The sequence below is a fragment of the Aplysia californica genome, unplaced genomic scaffold, assembly GCF_000002075.1.
Source record: "Aplysia californica isolate F4 #8 unplaced genomic scaffold, AplCal3.0 scaffold00292, whole genome shotgun sequence".
Classification (NCBI taxonomy): Eukaryota; Metazoa; Mollusca; class Gastropoda; order Aplysiida; family Aplysiidae; genus Aplysia; species Aplysia californica.
This window is the reverse complement of record NW_004797562.1, coordinates 541,624-554,058: the sequence shown is the minus strand read 5'-3', so window position 1 is coordinate 554,058 and position 12,435 is coordinate 541,624. Positions and strand designations below refer to the sequence as shown.

The window sequence follows — 12,435 nt, the reverse complement described above, 5'->3', positions numbered from 1 at the left end:
TCTCTCTCTCTCTCTCTCTCTTATTTTTTTGCGAAATAATAGGAATGAGTTCTGATGTCTACTGGATTTTTTTTTAATGTAGGTGTTTTACGCCCCTTTTGACTTACTTTAATCCTACACGTCAAATCCAACCGGGGCATAAATAGATACAATGCAAGAGCAGGAAGACCGAGTTACTCTATAATGTTCCCCACATGGGAATCCAACCTATGTTTTATGCGTGCGACGGCAAAACGCCTAACCCAATACACCACAGACGCCGGTTTGCCAACTGAGCCTAGTATTGAATCAAAAGATCAAAGAGGCAACTGAAACTAATATTTAGTTATGACATGGCGAGAAACGCCTAACAGCAACAACCCTGAGTTCGGTTTGCCAACTTGTTTTCAATCAAAAGGTTAAAAAGGCAAACGAAGCGCTGTTCTTTTATATCAAATAAACATAACTAAAATTATTGAATACTGAAGCAGAAAAATATTCAAGCAACAAATGATTACCTGGATAGCTGGAGGTGGCATCTTTGACTCTGAGGTTGACTGGTAATGAAGAGATTGATGTGTAATTACCCTTCATCCTTCTCGGTCGCGAGTTGTCGTTGTACATTATGTTATATCCAGCTCAGTTCATGTTCTCATGCTGTCCCTCCATATTGCTATTTTTTCTTTCCCTAGCTCTCCTGCTCCACATCCTTCCTTGAAGTTCCTCTTTCACAATGATCTCGTGCCGTTTCAAGTGGCCAACGTATTTTATTTTTCTACATTTTAATTTCTCCAGCAGGGTTTGTCTTGTGCAGAGAATCTGAAACACCTCATTGTTCGTCATTTTGCTTTCCAGCTTTTTAAGGTCATTCTATTCTAGCAGGCATTTTCTTGTCTTCTTTCTTTGTCAAAGGTTCAGGTTTCAGTGCCATATAGGAATGTGGGGGAGATGTAAAATTCCATCATTTTCTTTATTATAGTAAGACATAATTCCCCGGGTTTAGATAGTTTGTGTATTTAGTTGAGTCTTGCTTTTTTGTATTTGCTCTTCTTATGTTTATTTCTTTTTCACTTCTGCCATCGTCTGTGATTATTGCCTCTAGATTTTTGAATTGATGTACTTGTTCGATTCGCTCCCCATTTATGGTTATGTCTGTTGCTTTTCCAGTTTGCTTTCATATGATCATTCTTTTTGTTTTCTCAGCCTTGATGCTGCTTTCTTTTACTACTTTCACAATTTTAGACTATGTTTTCGTTCTTGTTTACAAGCACAACTGTATCATCTGCGTTTCTCAGATTATTGGTGCTGCGGCCCTCAAAAGTGACTCTCTGAAGATTTTGAAATTCTCTAAAGTCTAACTTTGTATAGGTGTTAAAAAGATAGGGAGCGAGGACACAACTTTTTTCTCCTCTGCTATGGAATTTAGTATTCTGATAGTTCTTTACTCACTTTAACTGCTGCCTTCTGCTGCCAGTAGAGATCCCCTATGATTCTAATGTATATGCTATCAGTGCCTTTGTTCTTCAAACACCCAAATCAGCCTGATGTGATGTATTCTCTCAAAGCTGTTGAGTATTCAATAAAAACAGGCGAAAAGATCTTTTTGGACTTGAATATAATTTGTCTGTGCTCTTGTATTCATGCAGAAGATTCTCTCTCTGATGCCATTTCCTGGCCTGAAACAGGACTGTACTTATCCAATTTCTTTTTCGATTTTGACATTAATTCTCTCCAAAATGACTTTCAAAAAATATGTTCATGATATGTAGCATTAGACTGCTGGTCCTGAAGTCAGCACATTTTGTTGCTTTTTTCGGGAGGATGATAGTATAAACCGACTGGGGTAGCCCTCTGGTATACATCCTGAGTCATATACAGCGTTGACAAATTTTGCAATAGTGTCAATGCCAAATTGATCTAATTGCTTCTGTATTTCTGTGTTTATGCCATCTTCACCGGAGGCTTTTCCTTCTGGGGTGTTTTCAGTTGTGAGCTATAAAGCTGTTCCAGCATCCGAACCGGACTTTGGGGATTGCCTTGTTAGTGGGGCGACTTCCTGGGCGTTCGGCATATTGTGGTAGGGTGGCCAGTTTATTTCCCTGGTTGTGGTAGGGGTGACCTTTTATATTCAAACAATTCTCCTACATATTCTGCCCATCTTCCTAAGACTTTTTTTCCTCCAATAACATTCTGGTTTCCTTGTCTTCAACATCTCCTGACGATTTTTTGTTGTGCTTACTTCCGATGAGTTCTGTAATGTTGTTATGCATCTTTCTCGGGTTGTTTGACCTATCTTCTTAATTTTCTAAACATTTTCTATCAACCGAAGCTTCCTTATCCTCTTTGCATTTTGATTAGATTAATGTGTCTATGATTTTGTATATATAGTTTTTTCAGACCAAATGTACACATAAGAAATACAAATGCCACATAGCAAGTTCACATTCCATATAGAAAGTTTCCCGCCACATAAAAAGTTCAAATGTACAATAGAAAATTTTATTGCACGATTGTACAAATAGCAAATCCAAATGTAACACTATAGCTAGTTCAAATGCCACATAGCAAAAGCAAATATCCTCTGCAAAGATTATTCAGCGTGAAAAGCATTTTAATGTGCTCACACTGAGTTGACGACAATCATAAGCAGTCTAATTTTAAGGTGAATAGATCACCATTTTAAAAAATGCAAAGGATACTTTAGCGGAAAGAAATTCAGATACGACTGAAGCAACTAAACATCAATATGCAACAATCAGTAAGTAAAAGTAAACTCGGCTTTAGATTTCACTAAGTCAGTTCTATAATATACCAGCAGTATGTTGATTTGTATCATAACCATTCGTTTCTGTAAAACATGTGAGTTTATTTTCGGTTTTTAACATAATTTAATTATTACTTTCGCTTTACGTGATTTCTTCTTTTTTGCACCACACGGCTTACGTCTAACTTTTTTGTGGCAAAAAACCCCCAAACCCTTTTACTTCTTACCTTGATATACTTCTTATACTTTAAGCCTCCTTTTTAATTTTAGTAACAGTTTTACGGCACTTGCAACACAATAAGGTCATATAAGTACCGAAGATTAGATGTCTTACAAGAGAGTAACAGACACAAAAAAGAAGGAGGAGAGATCAGGAGGAGAGATGTTAGACAAGAAAGAAGGAGCAAACCACACCAGAGCCCCCGCCAACCACCCACTTAGCCTCCTTTTACTCTAGTTCAAGCATATTTACATTTGAACTTGCTATTTGAATTTGCTATGTGTTACATTTGAGATTTCTACGTTTACATTTGAACTTGCTATTGTTGTATTAGAACTTTTTATGAAATCATTTGTATATTTGGATTAGCTAGGTGTAATTTGGTCTTTCTTTGCGGTCTTTGAAGTTGTTATGTGTATATTTGAACTGAAAAAACGATATTTTAGTGTGTTTTTAGCGCTTTTCCTTTCCGTCATTAGTTTTAAAATTTCTTCAGGGATCCATGTTTTTTTAGTTCTTTTCTCTTTTGCTGGCAGTTTTTCTACTCCACAGTTGATGCTGTCTCAGAAGTATTTTTTCCCATTTAACGTCTATCATTTTTTCGTTGGAAGTTGCTTGTTGCTTCGTTTCTGAGAACTTCGTATCTGTTTTCAACTTCCACATGGTACACCAGTCTTTCGTCTATTTTTAATCTCGCAGATTATTTCTAATCCGCGATGGTCAGATTCATGGTTTTGATTAATTATGTCAAGAAGTTCTTCTCTTTGAAGGCGCGACTTGTGAAAATGTCTGCAACGTGAACGTTTAAGTGAAAGAGTTCGCGCAGAAAGTGGAAACAGTGTCTGTAAAATAAGAAAAGGACACGCTACGGAGACCAACTCGGACACGGACACGCTACGGAGGTCAGGACATGCTAGGGAGTCCTAAATAATGTACGTTAGAACCTTTCCACTTGAAAAAAAACCTGCATTATGCTTATAATTCAACTAATTATAGAACCAAAAATTGACTCAAATATATTTCAAAGTATTTCAATAAGTGCATAACCTTTTGTTTCTTGATCATGACTCATATTGTGACTCAGTGTTAAGCACAGGCTGGTACCCCTTGATTTCAAAACGTTTCGCCAGTAACGAGAGGGGCCGCCCCTTGCAGTGATGCAGGCTCAACATCTTCTAAGCACTAATTGCGTCTGTGTTCGTACTGACTGTTGTGTAGTCTGTTTCACTCTTATACGTATGCTTGTCCCAGATACCATACATTGTAGATGTCATTTCGTGCACTCACTTTTTGGTTCTACTGATTCTAAAGGGGTACATGTACAATGGGTGACATGTCTGTCGAGTGTGCTGGCCATGGCAAAACATTCACAGCTTGCTGCTGTATATAGTGCATATCTTCACAGTCGTCGTTTAAGAGAGCATTGTTTTGTTGGAATATGTACTTGTGTCTATGGGTTTGAAAAGGAGGGAACCATGTATGTCTGGACAAAAATCTGTTCTCTTAGGCAGTGACTATAGCGTTGGAAATGTGGAGCTGGGTTCTGTGGTTAGAAGATGTTCTTCCCCACATCACCACACTGCCACCGACCCATCCATCTACTTCATGTGTGCAGCAGTTTGCTAGTCTCTCTCCATGGCGTATCCAAACTCTCTCAAGGCTGACTCCACCCCAATGGAAAAAGTTGAAAAATATGACTTTTTGCACTTTTCAAGTGCAATTGTACTTTTGAATTTTGCCAAAGGTTGACCATTGTTGGTCGGCCTTGGTCGATGTTCGAACGTATTTAATCTTCCTTGTATAGTGCTATTGCTGATAACTCTTCCAGTGTCAATACAAAATCTACTTAAAAGGCTGGTCGTTATAATAAATCGATATTCGAGGATGACAAATCAATATTTGTCTGTCTTTTTGGGCAGTAGTGACTCGTGGCTTGCCAAGCCTGGGTCTGCCAGTGACTTGGAGCCTGTCTCTCAGGTTATTGGTGAAAGGATTCGGAGCATGGAAGCATCCTCGATATTCTAGGCCCCACTCAACGTGCAAATAGTCGAACTTGGAGCAATCAAATACTCCTTAGCCCCCCTTGAGGTTTAATTTTGACGTCTCGCATCATAAGAAACCCAAAAGAAAAAGGGCTTGAATGTTTATGCAACTTGATTTTTTTTTAAATTCTAAAATCGTTATTGTATTGATTGGATTACTTTGACCATTTCATAATTTCAACATGACTTTAATGTCAAAATATATTAATTTTCACGAGGTTCTCGTGATGACGTGGGCAGGGGCGAAGGCTGACTTGTTTGACAGAGTAATCAAAGTGAAACAGGACCACATATGGTTTGGAGATATCACACAAGAATCTTACTCGAGGCGGCGACTCTGAGTTGTGAATGAAAACAAATCCGGAATTCATATTGTGTGTTCAACCGCCAAAATAATCGGGAAAGTATCTTATTAAATATCAGTTCCAACTAAAATTAAATTAAACTTTAGATGTGAATACACAAACACAAAGCAAAGAAGCAGAGATGTCAGTATTAGATCTATATGTTATAGATATACCAGTGAGGCTAACTCTTTGATAGAACATGTCAATCATAATTTTTTTTTAAATATCACATTTGGCTGTTTTTGTTTAGCCTTCCGCGGTCAGGAGGCGGTGTCATATTCGAGGTCACGATCTGATTATAGAACGGTAAAAAGTCGAGGAAAAAAAAACAAGCACTTGCAGCAGTCAAGAGATTATTAGGAGTTAGTTCCCTTCACATTTGTGAGGTAGACTCGACCAGTGTAATAGTTAGCTTACATAATCAGAGTTTGCGACTGCTTATAACTGTGGCCCCAAAGGGGTGAACAAAGTATTTGTCGCAATGAAACAGTTCTGACTGATATGCACATGTTCCCTTCAACTCTATTGGTAGGCTCTTCCAGCCTCACATTAAGCTTTACTTAATCAGAGCTTGTGACTGCTTATGGAGTGGCCCGAGAGGGGTGAGCAGGCTATTTATGTGGCAGTGAAACTTTTTGAATGTTAGGCATACTGTTCATGGGTGATTATGAAGGTCTTTTTACATTTAATTTATGAGGTTTAAGTTTATGGGTGAATTTGACAGCGACAATGTTTCAAAATTAGGAATGGAAGCAGTGATTATTTGATTATATAGACGCTTCGCCATTGGACGTGGGTAAAATTTTGTCCATGAAAAAAATCAGCGCAGAATCAATGTTGGGTATGATGTGTGAAATTTCACTCACTGACTCACGGGAATTAGGGAACAGTTACAAATAGGAACGTGACAGGTTTTATTTGCCAATAATACAGCATGATGTTAAAAGAGCGACCTATGCGCCTGAAGTAAAGTAACATTGCTAAAAATGTAACAAAACAAATATGGATCTGCAGCGAAAAGGGTGTTCAATCTAAAAAATATATAAAAAATTCGTATTCAAACTAGTGGGGAAAAATATTCTATGAGATTTCAAAGGGATCTCTAAATGCCTAATAAAAGGAAGACATTTTCAGGTATGTGTTAAACATGTGACAGTTATATTATCCTTTACTCATTTGATAAATCAATTTGAAATCTTTATTCAAAAAGTGTGCTTGGGGGGGGGGGGGGGGGGGCTACACCTGAGGCCTATCTTGCTTATTAGTGGATCAAATTTTACAACATTCGCACATATAACAAGGATAGTAAGGAGCTTAAAATCCGCAATCGTATGTGAGAAAAAAAGTATCGGTTCCATAGCTACCGCGGCCATATTGGATTTTATTGACATGTCCTACGTAATGACTACTGCTCTTATTTTTCATGGAAATAGATTGGGGAGGGGGGGGGGGTTGCATGCATGTTAGCAAACATTAGATCTACAAATTTGTCATATGTATTTTTCCTTAACGAATTAGGAAATCTTTTATGATTTTTTTTCATCAGGTAGTATTCAAGTTTGAAAAAGAATCCGTGAAAATCCACACTCCAGACACCACCAACAAAAATCTATTCCGTTTATGAAAAATTCAACGATCAAATTTTTTGTATTACATTTTCTCTTCGTTCTGTGAACATTTCCTGAAGATTGGGTGAAAAATGGTGGAGTTACTAAAAAAGTATATAAAAACCGCGTTTTGAGAAAACGGGCGATAAAGAAAAATAAAAGAATGACTTTATGAGGAAAAGGTGGTGACAAACATGCCCGGTATAGGAAGAAATAAGGCATTAGGGGGTTCTAATGCTATGAAATAGTTGTAAGAGAGGGAGGCTGAAGAAGCTAAAAATGCCTACAACTCAAAATCTATAATTCTGAGCCGAATCGGGACTTTTGGGGTGTAGCCCCCCCCCCCCCCCCCCCCCCCCCTTTGAAAGGTTTTATATGGCTATATTTAAGCCACATTGAGTTGATATGTATATACGCTGTTGACAGTTATCATGTGCGTTGCATTTGCTCTGGCATTCCAATTTTAACACTAATTTTAAACCAAATTGAGTTAATAGTAAGGGCGCTGTGCTTCCGTCCCACGTTAACTGAACTACCTGCAGCATTGTTCTGTACTCGAAAGGGATACTACGTAAAATGTAAGTCAGCACTGAATCAATTCTGTCTATAATGTTTTAATAGGAGGTTTATTGATAATCTGTTTTCTTTTTACACAGAAAGCGAGAGCTCTTTCACTCACGATTACCATAATAACAATGGAGTTCTTTTTACTGTTTTAAAGTGAGCATCAACTTGCAATAATTAATTTTGAAAGAGGTCCTAAATATACCTTTGCTTGAACAGCTATCATTTCTTTTTCTTTTCGTTTTCAAATCACAAAAAGAAATCTACCCATTCCTGTTTAACTGCAATTTGTTTTTGCTGGAAATCGCTTAAGGCCCACTTTGTCTCACTGGATAAGAAGGCTAGCGTATTCTGTTTGGTCTTTTCGGTCCGTCTGTTGATATACGTTTATAGAGAGCAGCGCTATGCAGAGCTAGACACACTTTGGTTGCCTAGACAAGGTAGAACCATGGATGACTGAAAACTATAATTGAAAATATTAGGATTACTCAAGGGAATTCTTTAGATCTATTTAGTTAGTTAGCTTACACTCTTCCGTTTTTTGTATACAGATATTAATTATGAACGCCGACAAAATCAGAACAGATTTATTTACCAATGTCAACGAAATTCAATGTTTATTAGAATAGTTAAAGGGCGTTCAAGACCAAGATTATTTTATATGAGTACGTTGTGAACAGTGAGATGAGAGTCGAATGGAAAACAAAATATAGAGACCCATCTCCCTGTCTTGACGCACGAGGGTTTTGTACAAGGTTTTCAACTTCGTTCAATCAGAACAGGCATGGACTAGCGTGTTCAAGTCGCGGGTCCGGGTTAAGTGATTCTGAATACTTCGCGTTCTTGATGAAGGCAGGAGAAACTTGAGTAGATTCGGTTGAAAACCCACGCTCTCAATAGCGAAACGTAACTGACACCATAACATAATGTGTCACTCAAGGGCATTTATATGCCATATAATAATACTTCTATTACTTCTAGATGGGCCGGAAACTATCGCTTATAATTATTAATAATACTGACTATATGCATTAACTTATTAATTTCTGAGTAGACTCGAAGGCCAGACTGAAACTGACCGAAGGCCGCAACTGGCCCATGTCTGGTTTAGAAAGTATCAATACACAATGCCATAAAAGAAGAATTCTTTCTCTTTCATGTTGGTTAATGCGTATAATGAGATAATATTTTCCTTTCTATTTTGGGCAAACGAGCGCAGCATTACAATTGGTGACAAGGGTATCATACTGTATCATTTGCTCACAGCGGATGACACCAAATGCGAGAGGGTCTTCGTGAAACACGAGAACAGGAAGTTCTTCCCCGGACCCGTGGTGAGCGCAACACTGATGAATAAGAAAGTGCACATCGCTGGTGCCTGCGTGGACGAAGATGACTACAAAATTAAGGGGAACAGGCTCAAGCTAATCAGGCCTTGCGCAGGACTGTTCAAGGTGTGCTATGAACTGCCTAAGACAACAGCCCCAGCGACCACTCTTGCACCAGGTAAAATACTGTTCTTGATTAAGACTCTCCCTTGTTCGATTTCTCCCAGATGCGACAGAGATTATGAAATGGTATGTGGCAGGCTAGTTTAATTTTAATGATAGTTTTCTGGCACTTGCAACATAATACGATTGATGGCGTAATACTAGATAGTAACATACAAAAAAAGGAGCGAAAAAAGGGCAGTAGATTTTTAATAGGAAGGAAGGAATAAACCTCATCAAAGCACGTGCCATCCATCCCCATGGAATTTGAGAGATATAGTATGAAGAAGTTGATTCAGAGGGAAAGTGCCCATTGATGTGGATTGCGGGCCTGTAAAATATCTATACTATATACATAGTTTGCTAACTTTCTTGTGCTCACATTTGCACCGTTATAGTTATCTCTTGACCTATTTTCACTGGAAATGTTCATATGGGTTTGAAATGTTATTGACGACCAGGAATATTTTTCCATGCGAAAATCTAAGCCTTTACGGAATAAGTGCCTTTGCTCATTGAAATACAGAACTCAATTGCCTGAATGTGCACAATTTATGATAATTTACGCTGTTTGACGATTTTGTGGCGAAAAAATCGCGGCTCAACTCATCAATAACGATCTTTATACATAATGATAAGAATCTATCTCACCCATATTGTGCGCAGGAGTTTTGCATCAATTTGTTTCACAGCTCTTCCCGCTTCCCACTCACATTTTTGGCATAATTGTTATGGCCAATGTCACTGCTCACCGGACATTTTAGTGGCAAAACTAGCCCGCACATTAATGTAATCTCCCAACAAATGTCAAGTGAAACTGTTAAGAATTTCTGTTGCTTCTTTATACGTTCTTCGATGAGTGGGCAACATGTTTATTATGTGCCTTGCTTTAATGCCGTCATTTTTGGCTTTTTAGAAACTCCAAACCTAAGAATATTCAGTTCATCAAACAGTCATCACTGATTATCACAAAGAACCCTCAATATACCAGCAAATAACTTAAAAGTAAAAAACAATTAGAACAATACAATGCAACTGACGTCTGTTAATTAGCAATGCTTGTGCTTTTAAAAGTATTTTTTAAAAGAACATATTACTGGAGGTAGATCAGGATTTATCCTATGAGTTAAATTATCAAATTGTAATCAAGAGTTTCAACATATGATTACAACTTGCAATTTCACAAGAATCTTTAAATTTTTTAGTACCAAGCTGATATATGCTACGATATAGATCCGAACCGGCAAAATTCAGCAGTCAAGCAGCTCCACTCAAAAATAGTCTCATATTATAAAAACAACATTTTCAAGCCCGTTTGAGTGAAAGCGAAAATTAGAAAAAAATGGACTTTTTATCCCCCCCCCCCCCCCAGCCACATTAATTACATATTATTATTATACCCAAAACCGTGATTCTTTAGTCTTTGATTAAATTAAATGTCTCCCTCAGCGAAATAAATCCCAAACAAAATAATAGTAACTTAAACATAAGCAAACAAACAGAGAACGTATGATTCAACGGATGAACGATTTAAAAAGCTGCATTTATCTGCCACGGTGTCGTTAAAATAGTAACTTGTTAGCCAAGACTTGTATATTGCTTTTTAATAATACATATTTGCGCTCTGGCGAAATCTCTGTTAACTATTGTTCGCATCTTTTCACTCAATTTGGAGCAAATTTAAGGGCATCGAAGAAAGGCTGGGCATACTCTTGACTATAGTGAACAAATGAGATGGGTATACGTTGAACGCCCCTATCAACACTATTAGGTTATTCAAGAGGCGGGACTTCCGAGTTTAATGTCCAACTCCGAAAGGACCGAGTCAAGTGGGAAATTCGTGTAAAGTGCGTCGAACCGAGCTTAGACTCGAACCCCCGGACCCGCAATCTCACGACTACGCGTGCGGTGACATAACCCCTAGGCCACCGACGCCACTGACTGTAGTGAGACTTGGGCACTGTTGTTTGCCATTTTATTTGGGCCGCCTATGGCTAAAAGAGCAAAGAATTGCTGCCATAATATTGCACGGTCTATGAATATTACAATTCAAGTCTATATATTGGCTCGCTGAAGTGCCCGAAATAATTTATAGCAAATTTTGATTACAGCTGATATTTCATTTGTGAGATGTCGAGTCTTTATATTTCAAGTGAAACATATAAGGATTTATTTCACCGGAATTGCAGGTATCAAATATAATATGATATAAAAAGAATTGATCCCCACAGCTGATCTTACTAGGTTGACAAAGCGTCTGTGATATAACAGTTAAGCACTTCGTAGTCGCACACAAAAGACCCCACTTTGATTCCTGTTTGTGAAGAAATGTATCGAGCATCTCAGAGTTTCTGCTGGACATGCCGTGACTGGCAGGGTCAAAGTCCGTCCCCTAAATGATTTAACCTGTTTCGATGGGGGCGTAAAACACAAACATTTTAATTTTTCGAAAATATTCCACAGAGCCCAAGTGCAGGAAGGTGTATGTTGATCATGCCGAGGAGGAAAGTGTGGGTGGAGAAATCCAAAGCTTGGATCTGGTCAGATCTATCGGCCACGGCGGTTACGGCAAAGGGGGTTACAGCCTTTGCCAGAAGGGAGAAACATTTTCCTTCAGGGGAGACAAGATTATTGTGAAGGGTGCTTGCAAGGGAGTCTTCCAGGTGTGTTACCTAGAGACTGTGGCGGCCGCCACAACCGTCGCTCCTGGTGAGTTATGATGTTCCTTCGATTAATATTTCTTTAGCAAGCTGTTTAAATACAGGATGTCCAAAACACTAAAGGGCTCATTTAAATAACTCAGTCATCTGTAGACTGATTTCAACAAAGCTTCAAACAAATAAAATTCAACCAGGTGAATATCATATTTTCTCAACGTTAAAAAGATCAATAATGTTGTTCGAAAAATGTAACATTTTAAACTTTTCAGTCAAAATTAGGTAAAACGCAAAACTGCAGATTCTTACAAATAAACCATGTTCTTTTTCAAAGAGCCACTATCTGTGCATTGAAGAACAGAGTTTATACAAAATGTATAATGAAAAATAAATTCTGAGAAGGTAGTTGTTATTTAAATTCTCCACGTGTTGATCAATCCTCTCTATACAAATGTTGGGAACTTCGAATAACCCTCAGACATGTTTCCGGATCCATATTACGGACCTCCCACTCAATATTTACTTTCAGCTGTTCGGTCGTTTGTGATTTTTTTCGAAGACTCTGTCAAAAACAACAACAACAACAACAACCCGAACGGAAATGGTTGAAGACGTTCAAGCCTTTTACGTGACAATTACGTGTGAGCTTTCAGCTTATAAGGCATTTGTCCAAATCTATATTACAACCAAACAAGGGCCCTTTTTGATGTGTGGGGTGTGGCCCCAACCCATTGGAACTTGGCCTCCTGAATGATAATAATAATA

General features: G+C 38.2%; 1 protein-coding gene across 1 annotated transcript in view; it reads left to right on the top strand.

Moving 5' to 3' along the window:
• Window positions 1-12,435, top strand: part of LOC100533317 (capsulin) — a gene marked incomplete in the record, with an annotated part of 101,194 nt that overhangs the window by 25,577 nt on the left and 63,182 nt on the right. The window contains 2 exon segments of the mRNA NM_001204615.1: window positions 8,790-9,029; window positions 11,477-11,722. Of these exon segments, the coding sequence (NP_001191544.1) occupies window positions 8,790-9,029; window positions 11,477-11,722 (486 nt within the window).